Genomic DNA, 24,040 nt, shown 5'->3' on the forward strand with positions numbered 1-24,040 from the left:
TCCATAAAGAACTTTGCCTTCAGTTCGTGATATTTATTAACCACGAAAAAAATTAAACAAAGGGTTTCCAAAACATAATAACTGTATTTCACAAGCATCAGCTAGAGCTATAAGTTCTTGACAGTGGTTAAGCAGACAATAGCTACAAGCAGAACAACATGCTTGCAAAACTGTGATTTTATATGGTAAAAAGTAATAAATCCTCATAGAAAAAAATCCTGGAGTGGCTACTTCCCTGCCACCATCACAAGTTCCTCTCTGTCACTTATCTTATGCAACATTGAAAGCTGCAGAGCAATTTTCTGTCTTAGAAAAGTTGAAGGCCACTTTTTATTTTATGGAAGTCATTCTGGGTCCATAATAATCCTCCTGTCACAGGAACATTCAATTCTGCAGAGCTGTGAGAAAAAAAGAAAACAAATAAGCAGTGAGCTCATATCAGCTAAGTAATTTTGATGCATGTTTAACTTACAAAAATGTAATTTTCCCTTTTTAGCTCTGAACATTTACCTACTGGAACATCTTAGTTTTTAAGCAGCTCATTCAGGAGAAGGCACAGTCTAAGGTAACACACATACCAAAGCACAAAACAAAGGAAAGACCACCACTTGCTAACTAAAGTGAGGGAGTCATGATTCCAGAAACCACCACACATCAATTTTCATCTGAACTGTCATTTGCTAGGTAGGAATATCAGCCAATCAGGAGAAAACATGCTAACACAGCAAGTAGGCAACATAAAAATAGCCTGTCATGAACTACCAGTGTTATAATGTTCTTATGTTTCCTCACAGAAATTAGCCATTCCTGCAGCTTAATACAGAAGTCACAGAAACCAGAGCCTTCACAGAGCCTAAGGGAAGTTATAGTTTGGTATCACTCCCAGCATGCAAAGTCATTTCCAGTTTTAGAAAGTGGTTCATCCTTAAACAGGCATGAAATCTCTTCCTTGCAGAAGTTACCAAATAGGACTGGTCTCACGGATGCCAATGACTCACTAACACCAGCACACCAAGGAACAATTATTTTTCCACAGCATTCCCAGACAAGGCATTCTTAAACAAAATTCAAACAGCAGGTGAAGAACAAAGGTAAGCCATTCCCTACCCAAAGCTTTTCTACGCACAGCAATTTAAACCATGACTTTGTTGTTATATGGATCAGATAAGGGTTCGTTTTATTATTTTTGTTTTACGAGAATGGAGAAAATGAAAGCTCAAATTTAACAATAATGTGTTTTTAAAGGATCTACTTCAAACCTGATGTCTGACAAGGAAGAAGGAAAAAGGGAAAGTCTGCTCCTCCTCTCCATGCTTTTCATATATGCTCAAGGAGAGCTCATGCTGCCCCTGCCACAACCAATCATCCTCCAGGATATGATTACATCCCCTGCCACAACCAATCATCCTCCAGGATATGATTACATCCCCTTTCCACCCATCTTTACTCTCCAGCACATATGACCCCTTTCATCTACCCGCTTACACATTTCATCTTCAGGACAAAAAAAAAAAATCCAGCCATCACCCATGAGCACTGAATGATTAATGCCATTTCTGAAAAAAAAAAAAAAAAAAAAAAAAAAAAAAAAAAAAAAAAAAAATCAGTAAAAACCTCTTGATTCAATCCCTGAAGCCACTGCATGTCCCCAGTTTCCACTCTCAGGAAACAAAGTCATTTCCAACAGCCACTCTGTCCCTACCATCAAGTAGAACAGACACTGGGAGTAAAAGGGCACAAGAGCTTACCACAAAAAAAAAAAAAAAATCCACATGAGAATGACAGCAGCTATTCAAAGCTTCAGAGGTTGCTGCAGTAACCAACCCTACAGTAACCCTAAGCACAAAATCTGAACACCAGAAAAACCATGAAAGAACACAGTCTTTTGCATCCAGGAAAGAAGGACCTGCAAGTTTTTCCAAAGTATCAAAACATCACAGGAATTTGTGTTTCATGTTAAACCAAAAATCAAATCACAAAATTACATCACATTTCTGCAAACAAGACTGAGCTCTTGTTTGAGAGTTTTATAAAATAATTTGAAGCTCTACAGTAAAAAAACTCAACGCCTTTTCCAAATGATCAGTACTGGAATAACTGCAATACAGCAGAAGCTGCCGCTCAGAGATGCACAGACAGTTTCTCCTTTGGGGTCAAAACACCTCCTGGACACCACTTGCTCAAATGAAACACTGCCAAGGGCCTTGTAAAAAAAAGCGAGCACAGCAACATCATAGATGTCACACCCAGAAAGAATGACCTGATGTTGTCTGGCTGTTGGAAACTACCCAGCATTCAGCCTGCTAACGGAACAGTTTTTGCTCCCTTGTGACTCCTACTCCTCATTACTCTTGACTTCACCTATGTCATTCCTAGGACAGAGACTCGAGACAGACACTGATATCATCTCTGCCTCTAAAACGTACTGCATGAAAGGCACCAAGAACAAGCTTATCACAGCAGAGCAACTGCTTTTCAGGAATGATGAAACTAGGCTATTGCCAAAGAAGGGTAACAAATTTATTTCTTGGGATTCAAGGGAGAAGTGCTTTTTCCATAATCAATGCTACCTTGTCTTCCAACCACTATTTTTTTCTTTCCAAAGGATATATCTGCAAAGACAGATAATAGTGGAATACAGCATCAAAATTCATTGGGTTTGGCTGAACTGACATAGATTGAAAGTTACTTTGCTTTTTTTCAAGATTCAAGCTATTCTGTTTTGGAAACAGCAAGCTTGTCTTATTTCTGTAAAGTGGTCGATCTAGAAACTACCTAAGACTCTAGCTGGAGTGTTAGAAGTTAAGCATCCTTTAATAGCAGCACTGAATGCGTGAGGGATACTGTCCTCCTATCACACACACCTTGCACAAAAAGGTCTTCTCAGAGGTACATACATATCTCATCCAAAGACTCCTGAAACCTTATCTATTCAGATGCAAAGCCTGGCAGAATCTCCCATATCTGCTCAGTACAAACACTCACCCTTCCATTATCTACACAAACTACACAGACACCTCGTATCAGTCTTTTGCAAGATCTGATGGCAAACCAGAAAAACTGCACAAGTCTACCAGAGGCTAAACTGCAACAAAGAACAAGCAAAGAGGAGCAGGGTAAGAACAAATCACAACATATCTGACAACCTTGTGAAAAAAAGCTTTGTGGATGCTGAGGCTGTTTCTTTAATCTCAAGAAAGGCACATTTTCCTATTTTCTGAACCTCCAGAACAACAGTAAAAACAGAAGTGAAATGCATGAGAAGGGCTTTTGAGTGTCTCTCAATATTGGGTTCATCTTTAAAAGGTAAGAGAAGTTGCCAGTGATATAGGTTGATTTGTTTAGCAACAGGGATTAGTGCATTAGTTTAAGAACCAATATATTAGTTTAGCAAAAGAAATCCACAACTGACAGTTCTAAAACTTTCCGTGTCAGTTTCAGTGGGTGAACAGTCTTGTTTTTCCTCAATAATTTTGCACTGAGGACATAATAGAATACTTTTGTATTTTGCCTCATGAGAAGTACCAGAGTCACAATACTTTTATCTTTTGCCTCAAAACATGCAAGGCCATTTTCTTCCAGTTCCACAGACATTGTTTTTAAAAAGTGGTTCACTATGGCCTAATAAGCAATGGAAATCTTCCAAAGTGGGGAAGGAGGATGGAAGAGGGTTAAAGGTTTCAGTGATGAAGTGGATGGTGAAAAAAAGGGAAGAAGTAGGTGGGCACATGGCCACCCTAGACACCACTGAGCACCCAAAGGGACACTGGCACATCTACCAGCCCTTGAAAAAGAATGAAGATGTACACCAATGAACTGCATAGCTGTGCCTGAGCTGCTCAAACATAGAACCTGAACTCGGAGGGGGTGCACTTGCCTGTCAAGTTGCCCAGTAGGCATGGTGAGGAATAAAGGAACGCCGCTTTCTAACACCACATTGGAGTTCAGACAGTTTCTTTCCTGGATTTCTGATAACACCAGCTGAAGTCTATTTTCACAGATTCATAGGAATTACACAGTAAGAAGTACAAACCTCAAACAAGGGCAAGCAGAATTCAGCAGATGTTAAGTAACATAGGTGTTGCATTGGTTAAACACATCATAAGATTACTAAAATGCTCCATTCTCATCTGTGGACTTGGTGAGTTAGGACTGCAGAAAAAAAGTTGTGCTTCTGCTACATGATTTGTGCCTCTTTCAAACCCTTTTTTCAAATTTTCTAGGAAACTCCGAATGCACTTCATTACCTTGATTTGCTGCAAGTCTGTGGAGCCGAAGATATAGATGGCCCTGACTTTTAGAAAGTGCACATCCTACTGATGACGTTGCAGGCATTTTTTCCCAGCACCTTACAGATAATTTCAAAGCACTAGATCTACACAGTTGCAGAGTCTGATCAGCCAACATCAGAGACAGAATGGTACTTTGACAGAGCATTTCTGCTTTTGATCCACTTGTCTGCTGTCAGGTACAGAAAAATGTCAGCCACAGGAGGGAAAGGAGAGCATGATAGTTGACAAATATGTGAACTCTCCCACTTACTGAAAATAGTGATCCCCACAACTTACATGCTTCCATGTTTGCTCTCCAAGTAGACAGAACTAAATGACTGAGGAAACAGCACAAAACCAGTAAGAAACAACGAAACATTGGCACTAAAAAGTTTTTTTCTTCCCTAATCCCATGCCCTTTGTGGTTAACTTCAATGTCCTCAAATATACTACTGATAAGTGGAACTAATAACATTCCAAAAGACAGTGTTAACTGTTTATACAGATGCCTCAAACTTTTTTGGACAAAAATAGTTAAATGCAGGGCCATCTCAGGTCATATGTTATTACTGAAACTGCATTGGCAGTTTTTTCCTATTGTCACTTTCCACTGAGAAAGCAAGAAGAAAAGCAGGCACAGATCTTCTCATCGGATCACTGAGGTTGAAAGGAACCTCAAGACTTTCTAAAGGCAATCACTCTGGTTGGGTCATCAAGAACACGTTCCCTCAAGACAACATCCAAGTGGGTTCTGAATATCTCCAAAGATGGAGACCCCAGAAGTTATCTAGATAAATTATTCCAGCATTAAATAGCCTTAAAATTCAGAATGACCCAGCTAAAACAATTTACTGGCAACTAAACTAGCATGCACTTCTTCTTAAAGACAGGAAATGTCATCTTCATGCACTCTCTCCTCCTCTTAGAGAACTCTTTTTTATGATTCAAATTTATTCCAGGCTTTTCAAAGCACTTATCATAGAATCACCATTGTTGGAAAAGACCTAAAAGATCATCCAGTCCAATCATTCACCCATTCCCAATAGCTCCCATTAAACCATGTCCCTCAACACAACATCCAGCCTTTCCTTGAACACCCCCAGGCTCGGTGACTCCACCACCTCCCTGGGCATCCATTCCAGTGCCTGACCACCCTTTCTGAAAAGGGTGGTCACTTAACCCTATTACTGTGCTGAGATTCAATTTCTAGGAAAAAACAAACAAAAAAAAACCACACACAACAACAGTACTCTAAACCAGGTCATTGCATATTTCTAATGCCATTATATTTCTACTGTTTTTAAAGGAAATCTTTAAATGAACAAATTAAGGCTCTTCTTTCTTCCATTGGGGAGTTCTACTGTGAAGTTCTGTGAATAACTACCATTAATGACCTTCAGTGGTTTCCACTGAGAGTCAGCTCATGCCTACGAGCAGCTTAAATCATGTTCAGCACTGCAGCAAAGTACATTTATTCACACCGATTACTGTCAGCCAATTGTTTGGTCTTAAGGGGAGGAGGAAAAAAAAAAAAAAAAAAAAAAAAAAATCACATGCAGTAACACCTAAGACATTGCTTAGAACAGAACTTGATAAATGCCCCTTCTTATATTTCAGCAATGAAGTTCTTTTCCTCTGTAGCCATTTCATCATCCATTTTGTTTCATATTTAAGTACAAAGAAACAGCATCTAGTGTGGGGAAGCCTCTGGACTCTCAGGACACGCTGGAGACGCAACAGCACACCAGTGTGGTTAAAAGCTGTTAGCCTGCTTTATTGTTAAGTACTACTCTATTTATACGCGTTAACAGAGCATTCTACAAAACACTCTTCAACCCTTCACACAGGCACTTATCCAATAGGAGCCATCAGATGTTCTTTCTTCTTCTAAAGGTGTCCTTGGTTCTCATGATGTTTATCTTGCTCCACAGCTGCTGCTCTGAACAGTTTTTCTTGTATTCCCGCAATCTAGTAATCTATGCATACGACTATTTTCAAGAAAATATAAAAGGAGCCCACAGCAAGAAGAAATTGGTATGACTTCTACTACTTTAAGTGTCCAGGTTTACACCTTCACAGCATACTTTTGATTTGCTTGTCTTGCTGCTACCAGTAGAACTCTCAGATTAGCGAGACAATTATAAATTGCTTTATGTTTCTCTGCAGTAAGAATTAAAAAAATGTTACGTTACATGGGCCAGGCAACACACTTTGTGCAAGTCTGCAATGCAGCAATTAGTAGAGGCTCATTCTGCTTCTGTAACAATCAAAGCACTGCACTGCAGCACAAATCAGCTCTTACGTCATTTCTTCTTCAAGTCTGCCGCGTTCTGCATGTAGCTTTCCCTCTTCCTGCTTTACTTATTATGGAATGCATGGAGAACAGAATACCATACGTAAAAAAAAAAAAATGAATGACACCCTCACTTTTTATCACAAGATGCTTAGTGCTGGCTCAGGCTTTTTTTTTTTTTCCCCCTAGAGCAAGGTTTATAAAACAGCTTGTGTAATCAGTTTCACCAGTGGCTAGTTCCATGGCAACATCAGCAAAAGCCTCTTAGCAAAGCATCACCATACTAATTGCACCCTCCTTAGCTAGACAGAAAGGTCTCATGTCCTCCAGGGCAATCTACTACTTTGCACTATAAAATAAAAAGGCATGATCTCCTAATCATAAAAATATAAACAAACTACACCAACCACTCTGTCACAAATTTTGTAATGTCACCAACCTGTTTCTCCATATATGCACCAAATTATTAAGCAATGCCTATAAGACAAGGACTAAGAAACTGGGAAAAAAAACCCAAAAAATGATAGAACAGGACATGTCCTTCCAACTATCCATTTGTAGATCCCAAAAGAAGTGTTTCAGCACACGTGAACAAAAATCTGCCTCTCCCATGAACAGAAGAGGTGTGTGCCTTAGAAGCATTTCTGATCTGATTACTGGAAGAGTATTCTCCAAGCATCTCCAAGGTAAAGGCCAAGGTCAGGCTGAAATTCATATTTCACCTAAGCACAAGAACCTTTCAGAAATCATCAAAAGCTGGCAGTTCTCCTTATAGCAACATTCTTTGCTCTTATGTATACATACCTACAGTAAGTAGACTACTAGGCCATTACATCAGCACTACAAAGGTCCTTCCTTACACATTACTTGAAAGATGCACACAAGAGCAGTCAGTAGATACTAGAAATATTGGTGAGTATTTTTGTCAAAGTACTACAGAAGTAACAGTCTGAAAACCAGTCCTGATTTTACACATGGTAGTAAAAGGCATAGATAAATAAATACATTTCATAGTTAAGGGACAGAGTTTTGCCCACACCACTACTCACTTTGTAGTAGAAGACTTCCACTCATCTTTCGCTGGCTGATCAAGCAGAGACATCATGGAGTAATTATCCAACATGAGACCATCAGGGTCATCGGTCTGACCTGGGAGTTTCCCAAGAGGAAAGTCCTTCCACTGCACTTCATCTGAGTAAAGATACAGTACATAAAACAGAAGTCAAAGCTAATCAAAGACTTTAAAAAGCAAGACTCACTTCAAATCCAAAAATAGTGCTTCATACAACTCAGCAAAAATGAATACTCTTAGGTACTAAAAAATAATAAAACTGAACTACAGTTCTAATTAGTTTCCTTTATAAACTTATCTCTTTCAAAGAAAGTCACTGTAGCATATGACACAGTACGAACACATCTGGAGTCAGGTAATATCACACATTCTTTGCAGCACTTCTTATCCAAAGAACTGTGAAGCAATGTCCATTAAAAGAATCCTCAGATTATTCCAGAGCAAACCATACTATCTACCTCTCTCCTTTAAAGATACTTTTGTTTGAAACTGACATACTGATTTCCACATACCAACTTAGAAGCAGTAACAACGTGCCTTCGGAAAAAAAAAAAAAAAAAAAAAAAAAAAAAAAAAAAAAAACACAGTAGTTTAAGAGCTTTTAGGGAGAGATGGTACTTGCACATAAAAGATAGACTGGATAAAGCAATAACAAGGGATTTGGAATATTAAGTCTTATGAAATCACTTTTTACCTGCAACAATCTGCCAGGCAGACCCTTGCAGCTCTGCTTTTTTCTCAGCAATAGCCACCATGATATTAGAATGAGCAAGTCCTTCCAAACAATTTGTTTCAGTTATCTCTTCTTCCTCCTCCTCTACCTCTTCTACACCATCATTTCTCTCTTGTACATCATCTTGTTTCTCAATAGTCTGCCCTTCATTTTTGACCTGATTTTCTAGCCTAGCCCTCCACTGTAGGCTCTCTATAGTATAAACTGGCTGTTTGCTGCAGTCCGAAGAGAGGCCTGGAGTGGACAAAGGGCCACCTTCTTCTGTGTAAATGGATGTGAGATAGAGAAGATTCTTTCGTGAAGAACGTGGCAAACGAGGTCTCATGCTTGTGAGGATCCTAGAAAGGAAAGGAGCAATATAAAAGTCTTAAAATCAAAACAAGATTCCAGATAGAAGTCTACAAACAGAGCAGTCTTTCAAGTTTAAGTTTCCTCTAAGACAGCTCAATCTTATCTCCACTAAGAGGCAAATCTGATTACTCCTACAGAGTGGATGCTGGAATACACTCTGTGATTAAAATTAAGGACTTAGGATACTTTTAACTGAATTTTCGCTTTGCTGTTCTCACGTGAAAAAGCTGCCATACACTAAAACCCATACCATGCACATAAGCAATCACCTCTCTGCTGCTACCACTTTTCATCTAGCTAAGCTATTTATCATCTTTCAAGGCAATTTTCACTTTCATTTTGAAGGCAAAATTCTTTTAACTTGTCCTCCATCTCTTTGTAGAATCTCTAGGGGAGATGAGCAGCAACAGGAGGGGTTTCACATACATCTGCCATGATTCTGCTAGATGCAAAGGAAGGGAAAGGAACACAGCCATAACTCATCATAACACTGGAGATCTGTCCAAAGCTCTTACAAAGCACTGTTTGCTGTCCCTTTTCTAGATCACAGAATCAAACTTACAGCTGAAGAAGGTGTGGGGTTGCCCAGCAGGGAGCTTCCAAGCAGTTATCCGTCAGTCTTACCCACTGCAAAGGAACTTTTTGAAGGAACAATTCCTTCATGTGTGCTCGTTTGTTACAGCGACGTCTTTTCTTCCCTTCAAAGAGAAATACAATGCTGTCAAACTTCATAAAAACACATACATCATCCCTGTGGCTTTTTACTGGAGCTCTTATCCTCAAACAAGCTGGCATTCTAATTAAAGACCAAGACCAGATATGCTGACAAAGGATGTCAAGACCATTATAAGGGACTTGCCAATACACTAACAGCTAAATCAGCTTCACAATGTGGCAACAATGGAGGGGAAGAGTTGTTCTGCATATTCCATCCCACATAATCACAGAAACACCAAAGTTGGAAAAGACCTACAAGATCATCCAGTCCAACCATCCACCCATCACCAATAGTTCTCACTAAACCATGTCCCTCAACACAAAATCCAATCATTCCTTGAACACCTCCAGGGTTGGTGACTCCACCACCTCCCTGGGCAGCCTACTCCAGTGCCTGACCACTCTTTCAGATAAGCAGTATTTATTTCCTAACATCCAGCTTAAGTCTCCCCGGCGCAGTTTGAAGCCATTCCCTCGGGTCCTATCACCAATTACACAAGAGAAGAAGCCAACCCCCAGCTCACTACAATCACCCTTCAGGTAGTTACAGAGAACAATAAATCTCCCCTGAACCTCCTCTTCTCCAGACTGAACAATCCCAGCTCCTTCAGCAGCTTCTCATAAGGCCTGCGCTCCAGACCCCGCACCAGCTTTGTTGCCCTATATCCCACACAGGCAAGCTACAGAGCTGTGTTAGTACAGTACTGCTATCTCTTACTGTGCAATGGACTGATCTTTCATAGGAGAGACTGGATTTTCACATCTTGAGGAAGCCACAGCTATATTGCAAGAAAAATAATAACTTCAAACTATTGCTAAACATGACAGAACTACGCTGCAAGTTAAAAAAAAAAAGTATAAGAAATGCAGTGATGACAGTGGTCAATATGAAAAGTGTAATAATGATGTTATTACACTTCCAGTCTAAAGGACTCATATCACTCTCTTTATTCCTACAACGGCACAGAAGAGCTGCCTACTTTGTTTTGAAATTCCAGACATACTCACCACTGTTAACTCTAGCAATGCTAGTCAGCATCTCAGAAATCCAGTTGATCAGGAATTGAGACTGGAGTTCTGAAGAGTCAGAACATTCCTTCAACTTCATGAACATTTTGTCTATTAGGGTCTGTGTAAAACTTCGGGAAAGGATGCTTGTCAGCAATGGTTGCCAGAAGCAGTAAAGTGTCTGAGGAATTTTGAACTGCCATACCTCTTTATTTGCTGCAATAATATGTGAAAAAAGAGAAGCCAAAAATCACTGTTTTGTTTTGTTTTTTTTTTTTTTTTTATGAGCTGTTGGTGTGACTTTGTCTCAAAATAAAGTAGTTTACACTGATATTACTATTTTGCTTCTTTTTTTCTGGGATCATCATTGAATGCACAGCTATTATTTTCTTTCACTAGTAAATTAAGGTAAGTTAAGGTAAGCAAACCAACAACAAACAAGGATAGTCCAACAACAGCAAAAAATGCCAAAGTGCAGGAACATCTACCTCTGCTTTACTGATTTCTTGCCAGCTTAAGTCCATTTCACACAATGAAAAACTATTGTGTCTCAGAACAACTTGCTAAGGGAAAGCAGAGAGAGAAAACCAACACAGAATCAAGGAACTCCTAGAAGTTCGCTAGTGTAATATAGCCACAGAAGTTTGGGATCATTCTTGGGAAGTATTCTGGCTGGTGTCGAGGTATGTTTTCAGGAAGATAAACAATTGGTTAATTTTCATTGCTCCTTAATTCTTTTGCAGGAAACCCATGCAACTCCATCCAAGTGGACAGCAGCTTGAAACTATGATGCACTTAAGTGAGACTCAAAAAAAAAACATCTATCTATCTATCAGGTTCATAGCTTCAGTGTAGAAAAGCAACTAGAGAGAGCTGATTAAATAAGTAACTATTTTGGATATGGGCAGAGAAGCAAGCAGCATTCAGTGCTGAAGAGATGTGCTTCCATAACAAAGATTTATGTAAAAGAAATGGCTAGATACGTCCATAAAGGGGTCTACAGAAAAGCTCAAAGATGTTTAAGGTCACAGACAAAAAAAATTATGCAGAGAATTACAGATCTCAATATAATGATGAAAAAGAACAGAACTGATTGTAATATTGGCTATGTGCTTTTTACACAAGTCACATGGTTCCCAAAACACTCACCTTCATACTTTATATTTAACATCTTCAGACAATCTGCTGTTGGAATGAGAAAGCCATCACTGAGAAGAACTTCAGCCACTGTCTCCCTAGAACAGTCACAAAGTCTAATTGATACCATTTAGTCCTTCACATATCAAAACACCACTTGCACCAGTTCTGTAACATCTTCATAAGCCAAATATAACTGTGGTAAAGTAGCTTGTTTTAAAGCACTAAAACCTGCTGGTTTTGTGTTCGATGTCCCAGTGAAACTTGGAAGGATGTCCTGGTTTCAGCTGAGATATTTTGGCTCCAGAGGAAAAACAATGTTGAAAACACACCAGTGTTTGTAATTACTGTTGAGCAGTGCTGTACAGAGCCAATGACATTTCAATTACTCAGCTTCTTGTACTGTTGCACCTATGAGGAGAGCTGAAGAGGCACAAAATTTGGGAGGGTACAGAACCAGGACAGATGACCTAAAATGATCAAAGGGATACTCCATTCCATACCACAGCATGCAAATAAAACACTATACATATGAAAACAGGGGGGAAGTTGGTCAAGCAGCCTGTGCTACTCGAGGACTAGCTGAGCAACAGTTGGTGGGTGGTAAGCGATTCCTTGTGCATCAATTATTTTGTATACATATTTTACTATAACTACTATCCTTTTTCCCCCCTCTTTTTTACTATCTAGGTAAATAGTAAATAGTTTATCTCAACACTCAAGTTCTTTGTCTTTTTTTCTGATTCTCTCCCTCATACCACCAGTGTATTTATGTTGCCGTATAAGTATCAGTGGAATCTCATATGAGAGAGTCTCAATTTCAGTACAGCTGATATGCTGTTACTAACAAACAGAAGTGGTACACATAAGAATCTTTCTGGTAGCTGCTTTTAATCATTCTGAGGTCTGAAAGAAAACGTGTACGTGGTTACAAAAAAACTTGAACATAGGCACAGCTTTCCACTGACTATAAACAGATCAGCTTGTGTTCTTTACAACTTGCACCTGGATGCTGGAATAAAAATAGCTTAAGCAGGCGCTCAAGGATGAAGTATGGGAGCAAGAGAAATCTTATGGTTTGCTCTAGCAGCTTGAGGCTTTCAAACAGCTTTTATATCCCCCTCCATATGAGTGTACTTATTTTCCTGAATGTACATCATGCTCAGGCAGCTCAAATTGCTCATACTGGAATTTAGCATTTGTCAGTAATGACATGCACTATACGAGCTTATACGAAGCACTTAAATGCTTTGTTCAGATGCAATATGTCATTTGAACTGCTACCACTCTGAGAAGTACAGTGCAAGTCTTTCAGCAGCAGAGGACTTCAATAGGAAATTTGTAATTTACAGCTATCCCAAGATATTTTGGTAAGTAGGTCTTTCTGAAATACAGGAAAAAATCAAATCCTTTGATCTGAATTACCAGCTTGGAAGGACACAGGCATACACACTGCAAAACCAACACTGAAGTACTTTAACTACTCAGCCACACTAGCAGTTTTCCCAAATAAAAGATCTACACGCAGGTGTTTTTTGCTGATATAAACAGAAGCCATTCATCAACACATTACCACACACAGATTTTTTCCAAGCTAGAGGTGGAGTTGAGGTTGGCATGTTACTTTTCAACTGCTCTGTGCATCTGCCAGACTAAAGCTTTTGTACAAACAGTCATGCATAAAAGCCTGCCAAATTCTAGTTACACCACCCTGAACAGAACAACATTCCACTGGAGTAGATTCAAGCAGCTTAAAGACAGGTCTAAATTCAAGCCTGTTAAATCATTACAGAGGTGCAAAACTAATTGCAGGAAAGCAAACTTGCTTGCAGACTGGCCAGATAACACCACAAGCAGGCCAACACAGATTCCTCCCAGCACACCGCTCTCAGAAGTATTTGTTATTTGCTGGAGAGCATCCTTCAGAAGTGAGTAACCAGCCTTATTAGCAGAGAAGCTATTTATCACAAGCTGTGACAACTTCTAGCACAACACCTGATAGCTTCTTAAATTAACCAGCAGCTTGTATGACATACATGTTCACATTAAAAGCATTACGAGTTACAGCTCAAATTTAAACTTGACTGTCTCTCCCCTCTAAAGATACACTGATTGTGTTTCTCAGAGTGGAACAGAAACTCCACGCAATTTTATACAGCAATAATAAAGTGTCAACATCCTGGGTCCCAGAGGCCCTATAGTGGGGGGAAGACTATAAAGTATAGAAGAGGCAAATACTGCTGTGCAATTTTGAAAAATCCTGAAGGTTACTGTGATATCGAAGTCTACATATGGCTCTTAGGAGAGCTTTTGAATGATGAAGATGCTGACACACCTCAGGGTCAGAACAGCTAAAGACACAGAACACATCGCATGCCTTTAAGACCCGCATGCACAGGAAACATTCATTATGAGAGATTAATAACTTTGTGCTCAAAGGCTTTGAGGCAATCAACAAATTGCTTAAGGAACAGCTGAACAACACAGTGAACAGGTAGTGAGAAAGGTCTGCAGGTGCAGCTTCACACTCTTCCATCTCAGTTAATTTTCAGAGACATACCTGTTCTCCTGCATTAAGTCTTTGATCTGAGCCAGAATCCAGTCCACTTCTGAAGAAGAATTAGACCACAGTTCTCGAGACTTTGAAACAGACTGGACTGCCTGCATAACCTGAGCAAAGGAAAAATCCAGGCATTAACGAGAGCCTGCACTGACCCTAATTGCAAAAGCTCTCCCATTCCTATGCCTTAACAGCTCAGTGAGGTGGATTCACCTTAGTTGTGGCCTCCAAAACAGTCCTATTTTTGGATCTTACTGTTGCCTCCATTTCACTTCGAGAAAACAATTAATATGGAACTCCTAACTACAACCTTCGCTCACTACACATTCTTCTCTTCCTTCCAGTTGGAAGGACCCACAAAAAATAAGGCAAGAAACAAGGCTGTTGAACAGCACACACACACACAGTCAGAACAGTTAACTGGTAGGGCTTTAACAAATATTTTACTAGAATATAGATCCACTCTAAAAACAAGCAATATATCACATCCATGAATACAAGGCAATAGCAGTACAGAAAGCAGCTTATCTGGATTGAATTAATAAATTAACATGTATTAGAGACTAAAGCAAGGGCTTGGAACTTAATACTGCTTGTTGTAACTTGTGTTGCCTTCAGGTCTTGTGTTTTCTTAACAGTAGTAAATGGGATAGAGAGAAACTGACATTATCTAAGCCCATAGATCACACTTAGAATTTGCTTCAGAAAGCTTTAGTCATTAAACACTCCTGAGAGTACTGACTTGTTAGAAGCTGAAATCAAATACCTCTAAGTACAATTTTGATTGCAACTGTTTTTTCTTGTAAATGCCCTAACCTACCTAGAGCTAGGGAAGTGTGAAGAAAAAAGCTAGAAAGAAGAATGGCAGAAAGTTTTATAATTTGGAGTTTCAAGAATAAAGCAAAACACAGGTTTCCTCCTTCTACACCATCTCTCTTCTACTCTGCTACCTCACATTAACCATAAAACGAAGCATCCTGAGAAAATTACCTAAAAACCTAAAAACAAAATACCTTTGAATTTGTGTAAGCAGTCATTTGTTTCCCTGCCCAGTAACAGAAAGGAAGTTTCCCCTTCTTCGTCAAGAATAAGGGAGAGGCCCAATACACACTTATAATTTTGCTGCTAACTAAGCTATATTACAAATATACTTTATTAAATGTCTTTGAAGTGAGATGTATGAAGGAAAACATGAGCCTACCACAACAAAAAAGTTACATAAAGGAAAAGGAATAAGAATCCAGCAGCAGTTTGACTACAATAATACTCTCCATTCTGATCTCATAGTTGAGCACGGAATATTTGAAGATCAAACTGAAACAGAGGGGATGAATAATCAACAACCACTAGGATCCCATTAGAATCCTATACTGAGGTATTCAAAAAGCAGGCGAGAAAGAGCACCTCTAAAACACGTTCCCATCCAAATAAAGGGAGAAGCAGACCAGGCTATGCTTACCTGAAACTGCTCATTTTTGTAGGATATCAACACATCTCTGACTTTTTCTAGAAATAAACATACATATACACACACTTAAAACAGGGAATGGGTCAACAATACAGAGCTTTGTCAAGCATAGGTAAGCTGTTTAGCTCTGCAAATGCATGCTCAAGGAAGACATCAGTGGAATGAAATCATAAATCCTGGGACAGAAAATACTGAAGACTTCTACCCAACTCCCAACAATTTCCAGACCTTCCTAGTACTGCAAATTTTGGTCTAGGAGTTCAGTATTTTATCATTAGCAGTGGCCAAGGAGAAGTAGATAAACACAGTCAGCTTCAAAAATTCCTTGAACAAATCAGTCTAGGAAAAAAACCATGTGCCTGAACATGAACTGCCTGTAGGAACATAAGTCACTTCAAATCCACCATGACATGATTGCGGCTACTCACAAACCTACCATAGTCTGATGTATTAAAATCCTGCACCACCTCAATGAAGTCCCTCCTCCATCTCTGGGACCACTGACTATCCCTGAATTAGCACTGTCTTCCAAAACACATCAACAGTCAGGTATCACGGACACCTGCTATCAGGATGCCAACCACACGATTAAACTTCAGATGCATTTTAACTGTTAGACTGATAGATCATTGCCATTCCATTTATTTTAAACTTATAGACCAGCAGGTCTACTATAACATTGTGTTTCTCTTACTCAGCAGTTTGGGGTAGTGTTCTTTTTCTTGCCTAGAGTAGACAGGGAGAAGAAAAAACACCACAAGCTTGCATCTCATCCAAACAAAACTGTGGCTGTTACAACACTAGAACTATCTTTCACAGTACTCAGTCTTAAACCACCATATTTTAACTGCTGCTACTGATTACAACATTGCTTATTCAGTGTCATAGAACTTAAATCGCCCTAAAATCTACTAAGGCCCAAACAGTAATCCCAAAATATGAGCTAAGGTACAACTTTAGCCACTATACGGCCTAGATGATCATAGAATCATAGAATCACTAAGGTTGGAAAAGACCTAAAAGATCACCCAGTCCAACCGTTTACCTATTCCCAATAGCTCCTACTAAACCATGTCCCTCAACACAACATCCAGTCTTTCCTTGAACACCCCCAGGGTCGGTGACTCCACCACTTCCCTGGGCAGTCCATTCCAGTGCCTGACCACCCTTTCTGAAAAGTAATACTTCCTCATGTCCAGCCTGAATCTCCCCTGCCATAGCTTGAAACCATTCCCCCTGGTCCTATCACTAATGACACGAGAGAAGAGGCCGACCCCCAGCTCACTACAACCTCCCTTCAGGAAGTTATAGAGAGCAATGAGGTCTCCCCTGAGCCTCCTCTTCTCCAGGCTGAACATTCCCAGCTCCTTCAGCCTCTCCTCATATGGCCTGTGTTCCAGACCCCTCACCAGCTTTGTTGCCCTTCTTTAAACACGTTCCAGGGCCTCAATATCTTTCTTGCAGTGAGGGGCCCTCACTCACTCAGATGACACTTTAAAATGCTCTGCCAGCACAGGTTAAAGACTTAATTTTTTTCCAAATTTTTTCATTGTTTCATGGACACCTACCATGGAATTCCTTATGTTTCTGACAGACCTCATGCTGTGGGGTTTGAATCTCCCATGTGTCACTACCCAACTCTGTGTTTGCCTCCATCTCTTCCTGTTCCTCTTCCTCATCCTCCTCTTCACTTTCCTCACACAAATTATTGCCCAACTGACGGCTCCAATATGTCTTTCGTAGCCAGTCCAGCACAACATCACAGCCTACAGGAGAATATAAAACATTCCCTTCTCAGTGACATTTACTTTTTTTTTTTTCAAAAAAAAAAAAATACAGGTGGCACATTGCTAACTTGCATTGCGATTAGAAATACTGCTAACAAGTTATGAATCTGAAATCACATACAACTCCGTTAATAAAAATATGAATGAATTAAAAAAAAAAGCTTCAAGCCCCATAAATCCTCATAACACCTACAACACCTTGCTTCAGTCAAGCAAGGCCAAATTTAAGTGGAAACTAAGTTCATACAGCAACGTTTTGGTGAGAAGATAAGTCAATTCTTCAATATCTCAATGATCAACACAGTATCTATAGCAACGTCACTTTTTTGTATAGATATTACAGTAACCATACATTAGATAGAACAAAAAACTAACAACTCTTTTATCCCACCACTATTTCACTGGTCAACTCAACTTAAAGACAATGCTGAATATGATTAATCTGGCTCCTCAGTGCTGAACTCCAAATTCCCAGGAATTGTTTCAAGCACTATGAGCTGGTAATTTACTCAGGCTTGCAATACTGCTTGCAATTCTGCATTTCCCCTAAATTCATTTAACAGTCTCATGTACATCCAAACCCTTAGGAAAAGCATATACCTCCTTCACTGACATGGACTTCATGTGCTGTTAGAAACAATAGCAGCAAACTACTATTTCCAGTATTTTTTTCCAAGTGTCTCAGAATACCTGCCCTGTGATGCACCTCTGCATGGAGCCAGCAAAGTAGAATAACATCTGCAGTGGCCCAGCCCACTTCCCATTTTCATCAAATGGCATATCATTCCTTTCCATATGAGGAAGAGGACTTCCAGTCCTTTCTGAAAGCCTAACACTGACTATCTCCCAAGAACTGGGACTCTGCCTCAGCACTGCCAGCAGCAGAAGACAATGGAGAGTGAAGAGCAACATTTCCTTTCTAGTTTTCCTACCCGTTCTCCACCAAGCATATTTCAGCTACCCTCACAAAGTACACTCCCCTAGCTGTTTCGCATTACAATTCTCCCTTCCAGGTTGAGCCCACAGCCTGCTAGGCAGAGTCTCAGTAGAGATGGTTGTTCTCCTCAGAGCTCCCCAGCTGCCTGCTGGTGAGGGTACCATGTGACAGACATCACTAGATATCACTGGAAAGGCCTATCCATAATGCCCATAGGCAGTACTCACCCTTGCGGCACAGAGCCAAGCGGGGCAGCTTCCCATGAGTCAGCTCATGACGGAGGTCCACAATCCAGATAGGGATATCCACCTGCAAGAGCAGTCACAGACATCACCACAAAGCTGCAAGGAATCATGCTAAATCCAAATACAGCCCCACAAAGCCACAGATAACCTCTTATTGGGTGGGAATAGCACTTCTGAGCCACCTCAGCATGGCACTTCCCAGCTTCCCCCATCAACAGTGGGAAAAGATCCCTCCTCTGATTCTCCGCCCTCCTTTGACCTAGAAACCATAGAGATGTGATTTTACAATTTAAGTTCTCCCACTTTTCCTGTAAAAACAGCTGCCTCTCCAGACAGAAGTACTGTGTAGAGCTGTATAATATACTATAATGCCGTAACAGGATAATAACACGTGGGTGGTAAAGTCTTCAGCTACAGCAAATAAGAATGAACCCACATAGGGCAGCCACAGAAATAAAGGAAGAGAGCTACTTAACTTCAAAAGGACTCAGGTGGGCAGGAATCTCCAGCAAGAAGTGCCCTCACCTCCAGGGCCAATTCTTAAATAACATCAGAGAAGGGGTGGAGCCTGGCTCCATCCCTTCCAGTCACTCAGCTACACCACATACATGTGAGCTCCCCTGGGTTGCTCCTACCATCCCACCAGGTGCTCCATCATTGTTTAAGACTGTAACTTAGTATTTCCACTACATATACTAAGTCAGTTTTTATTTAAATTAATTAAAAAAGCTAGACAGTATTTGTATATGAAACACAACCATGCTATTTAATTTTTTACTTATAGCTACCTGACTATTAAAGACACCTATCAGTAAGTCTGATCACTGGTAAAAGGTGAGTAGAAGTATCTTCCTTAAAAGAAGAAAAAAAAAAAAATGAAAAATCCACAGTTACTTACTCCCATGCAGGAGTACCTAACAAAGTTACATCTACAGCAAGTTTCAAATACCATTTGTTTTTCATATTCAAAGCTTTCTGTTTCAACTCAGAAATGATGGTCAGTACAGCAAGCATTAAAAGGACTCAAATTACTACTACAATTACATATAGAATCTTTTCTTCTTTGTATTGAACTAGACAAACCCACCAAAAACAACTGAGACTAGCAAGATAAAAATAAACCACCTAAAAATACAACCAAGCACTTTTAATATAACCTTGGTTCTTAACAACTGAATTTAGACAGAGCTCTTTTTTATTACTGTAATAATAAAACCAAATAACATACCTGTAGAGTAGCATCATTTGCATCTAAATCGAGACTTTCAATAAAACTTCAAAGTTCATCAACTCTCTTTAAGGCTTTTATAGCAGAAATGCTAAGCCGTATCTGAAAGCAGTAATGGAGCACGTGCTGGGAAGGCAGGGCCAGCCCAGGTGTATGCAATGTACCTGAATAACAAGAAGGGGTGGAGCCAGGATCCACTCTTTCCCAGCCCTCATTTAAGGGTTGGCAGAGGAGGTAAGGGTATCTCAGTAGATATCCTTGTTTACCTGAGGTGGGGTGTTTTGTTTTAAAGGTGAGTAGTTGTGGGTTTTTCCTTCCTTTGTATCTACATTTATAGCTGTTATTTTTGCTGTACTTTCTCATTGTATTACTTCTTTACTGCTAGAATGAACTAGACTTTATATCTTTAAGAAAAAAATGATCTACTATTCTTAATACAAAACATGTACATTCTTTCTCTATGCATGGGTTACTGATTAACTTTCCTTAGATATTTACCTCTATAGCTAGTTTTCTCAGAGGAACACTGACCATTTTCTGTTTTCTTTCTGTGATCAAGTTGACAAATCTGCATGTAGGTGATAGGAAAGATAATGTTTATGAAGAGCAGTAGAGAAACTTAGAATCCATCACACAAATTCCCCACAAACTGTACAAAGCTAGAGACCTAGAGATCTGAAGTCAAACTACTCAAGTGAAAAATGTAACTTGTACTAATCTTTTTCTTACAGAATAAAGGCCTTCAGAGTCCTACCTTACAAGAGCCAGTCCATATGAGAGAATAAGCTCGTGTGATCTCAATTTGCCAGATGAATCTAGGACTTTGCAACGAATCAGTTCAGCAGTGCAATCTACTGCAAGAGGCATTTTAGGGCCATACCTAGAGAAGAAAACAAACAAACAAACAAAAAAAAAACAACAACAACAACAAAAAAGAGCAGTCTTATAAGACTATACCACTGTCCCCATCCTCCCAGAAAAGGGTTTGTTTTTGTAATACATTTCATGTTTTTTAACACCAGGAAGCCTGAAGGTATGCATATAGAAAGACAGCAAGATTCCTTCCTGAATGCTTTACTGTCAGTGGTGTTTATGTCGCTACTCCTACATGCATTAAATAACCTCTTATATACCAGGTACATATTCTCACAGCATGAAATTGCAGTGACTGGACTGGACTCCTTTATGGAGGTATAGGGTGAACACAAATGAGATGATGTGGGGTCCTGAGATGCACTCAGAGCAGTACAGTCTCAATGGAAACAAGTCTACGAAGCGGAGGGCATGCAGGGCTTCTGCCTTCCCTGGCACCTACAGACCGAATATCACAGCACGATCCATGCGTGCCTGGAAGCTCCAGCAAGAAGGCGCCCTGCAGGAGGCAGCCCCTGCGACGTGCACGCGACCGCAGCCTCCCTTACAGAGACGGCACACGAAGCCGGGACCAGCCAGGCGCAGAGCCGGCACAGTGGGCTTCAGGCTCACAGAAAGCAGCTCTCCGCCGGAACGCAGCCCGTACCGGCTCTTCCAGGCCGACACCCGATCCAGCGCCTCCTGCTGCAGCCGGCTGTCTCCGCAATACAGCCCCACCATCACCTGGTCCCATTCCGCCCTTCCCCTCCACGCCACTACAGTTCGCAGCGGCTTCAGCCGCTTACGGCTGGGGGAAAAGGACCGCTGGCCGCAGCGCCACGCCGCCCCACCGCTGCCCGCCATGGCGCGGCTCCCGCCCGTCCTCCGCGCTGAGCTTCCGCTCCTGCGGGCGGCGCTTCCGGGCGAGGCGAGGCGGGGCTGTGGGTGCGTCCTGCTGGGGCTGACGGACCTGAGAGGGCTGGGCAGCGCTCGAGACTGTGCGCGCCAAGCTTTCCGTTGGCCCTTCTTTCTTTCCTTTTGGAGGAAAGTGGTGAGCGCGAGAGTCGTCATTTCTGCAGCCGACTTCCATCCGGGATCGGAGGAGAAACAAGCCTTGGCACGAGGATGACTTCTAAAATTGAGGAACTACATCAGCACCTCATTCGGCGCCATCAGAAAAGGCTGGAAGCTGCGACTTGGTTGCACACTCATCACAGTGAAGAATTACTGCCTGTCCGCTACATGGACAATCCCATTGCCTGAGTGAGGCTTGCCTCAGTTCCCCTGCAGTCAGTGTAAAACTCCTGGTAACTTCCCTGAGTGCAGGATTAAGCACAATGAGTACAGGCTGCAGATGTTGCTCTGTTCTTGCAGATATGCAGTGATTCTGAGCAGTCAGAAAATCTGTGCAAGCACAAAGCAGTGCAACATACTGTAGCATCCTTTATGCGTTTTTAGGAACTAAGCTGCGTGGCCTTGCAGAATCGCATGCCTCAAACATCTACAGCTGTGATCCGACTGCCAAAGTTCTTCTTTGATAGGAGTGCTGAGATGGTTAGTTATGTAATGAACTACTGTAGGGCCAAACATTTCCACTGCCCTGTAAATACCTGTAGGACAGCCTTAGAAGAAGAAAATCTGGGATTTTGAGAAATACAAGAGGCACAGCTGGCATCTTGCTGTTGGCTGAAGCAGAATAACAAAGTGTAGCCAGAGAAATTGAACTTTTGGGGTAGAAATGAATCAACTGATAACCATTGCCTCATAGCCCAGGCATAAGAAGACATTTCAACTGTGGAGTTAAGTGGTAGTTAAATATCTGGCTTATCTTTGAAAAACCTTTTCACTCTTTCAGGGTTAAGGTAATAATATATGGAGAGGTGGGCTGCTTTCCCCATTTTAGGAGGTGATCTGTAGTATTCATCATAGGCTATAATCCCACGTTGAGAATTTATGTCAAATGCTGTTGGAGGGGGGGTTGATGGAGAGGTTTACAAGTTACTGGCTGCAAATTTAGGAAGTGCTTCAGTGTTTATTGTCTGCAGTGCTTATCTCTGTGTTCAGCCACCCCCTCTGGTGTGCATCCATCTTTCAGTAGATGTTCCGTAGGAGATGTTTTCTGCATTTGAAGAGATCAGCTTTCAGTGCTGCCCCCAGAAGGGGGTGCTCTCTGAGCGTGTACTGCAGAGTCATTTCTGCACAGGAAGCTCACTGTGAATGTCAGAATGGGGCATTTCTGTGCAAAGTAACTCCGTGTGGGTCCTAATGTACCTCCTGTCACATCAGTTAGTGTCTGCTCTTATTTGTCATGGCACTAGTATTTACAGCTGCAACGTTAAGGCAAATCCATTTAAGTAATAATTGTCATTTGTGGGGGGAAAAAGAAGGCAACTTGTGACTGTCTTGTAGGAGACTCAGAAGCCTTTAGGGCTGCTCTAATCCATAGAGTGTGCTTCAGCTGTGCCACAAAGCAAAGAGAAATTTCTAAAGGATGGATCTGTTGCCAAGGTAGATGGTCCTGTTTTGTGCCTGGCCCATTGCCACAAGGTTAGCTGGATCACTTTGAATACAAACAGGAAGCAATTTCTCACTGTATTGTTTTCAAAGTGTAATACCTTCTGTTATGTTTCTTCACCTTGAACCAGATACGCTTACAAGCCATAGACCTCCTGAGTGTATTGAATAAATGGAGGGCTAATTCAACTCCAGCAGTGTGGAGAAGCTGGTTTCACTGACCTCTGTGAAACTCACCTAGTAGTCAAAACTGGGACACTGCTGTTAGGTTCAGGTCCCGGACATCCTGAATTTAGGCTGCTTTACTATTGGTTGTGTCATCCTACCTCTACCCAGAGATAGGTATTTGAGAAAATTAAAATGGTCATTTTTTCGTAGTGCCTGTTCCTTCCACTGACTTCTTTCAATTGCAAACATGGTGGCAACACAGATGCAAAGTGTCAGTGCCTCCGACTGTATTGGTTTCTTTTTCTAAATCTGTTCCTATCTATCTGCTTTTGAGGTTTTTGAGCAAAGATCTACAATTTCAAAAAAGACCAAGCACGGCCATGGTGCTCTGAGACAGATGCTATAATCCAGGTGATTTTGCTGAGTGACTATCTCAGCCTTTTTGCTTTTCCATTTGGAAGATTTCTTGGCCTTATTCAAAGCTGCTGGTTTTGCTGATGTTGTATGAATGGAGAGAAAGATGATAGAAATGAAATTATTTGCTTCACCTTTTCCCTTCCTGATTTGTTCATCTAGGTCTTGTGGAATGAGACAGAAGGAGAGGGCGGGTACAGATGAAGGAGAAAGAACACTGTTGCATCAGCTAAGATTCCATGACTTTTATCAGCTGGGACAACTGTAGCCTTAGGTAAGCTGTTC

The 24,040-nt window shown here is 40.8% G+C and overlaps 1 protein-coding gene across 2 annotated transcripts; it reads right to left on the reverse strand.

Annotated features, from left to right (window-relative positions):
- Positions 1-12: 12 nt before the first annotated feature.
- Positions 13-23,676, reverse strand: LAS1L (LAS1 like ribosome biogenesis factor). Of its 2 annotated transcripts, XM_048959171.1 has the most exons (13): positions 21,327-23,665; positions 20,562-20,687; positions 20,306-20,375; positions 18,562-18,643; positions 17,179-17,376; positions 15,602-15,648; positions 14,143-14,252; positions 11,595-11,680; positions 10,446-10,661; positions 9,283-9,418; positions 8,331-8,707; positions 7,614-7,755; positions 13-398 (listed from the first exon to the last, which is right to left on the reverse strand). In XM_048959171.1, exons 1-13 carry the CDS (start codon positions 21,728-21,730, stop codon positions 308-310), a joined length of 2,085 nt encoding a protein of 694 aa, XP_048815128.1. In that variant the 5' UTR covers positions 21,731-23,665; the 3' UTR covers positions 13-307. The 2 variants fall into 2 exon arrangements, with proteins under 2 accessions (XP_048815128.1, XP_048815129.1); XM_048959172.1 differs by lacking the exon at positions 10,446-10,661 and having other exon boundaries at positions 21,327-23,676.
- Positions 23,677-24,040: the final 364 nt, after the last annotated feature.

The sequence above is a fragment of the Lagopus muta genome, chromosome 13 (genome assembly GCF_023343835.1).
Source record: "Lagopus muta isolate bLagMut1 chromosome 13, bLagMut1 primary, whole genome shotgun sequence".
NCBI lineage: Eukaryota > Metazoa > Chordata > Aves > Galliformes > Phasianidae > Lagopus > Lagopus muta.

Bases quoted from the DNA above. Each gene is read 5' to 3' on its own strand.
- LAS1L (XM_048959171.1), bottom strand. From the start codon at position 21,730: ATGACGACTCTCGCGCTCACCACTTTCCTCCAAAAGGAAAGAAAGAAG. The intron at 20,376-20,561 runs GTAGGACTCTGA...ACCTACATGCAG, and splicing joins TATGGACTGGCTCTTGTAAG to ATTTGTCAACTTGATCACAG. The intron at 399-7,613 runs GTGAGTAGTGGT...TTTTTCTCACAG, and splicing joins TGGAAGTCTTCTACTACAAA to CTCTGCAGAATTGAATGTTC.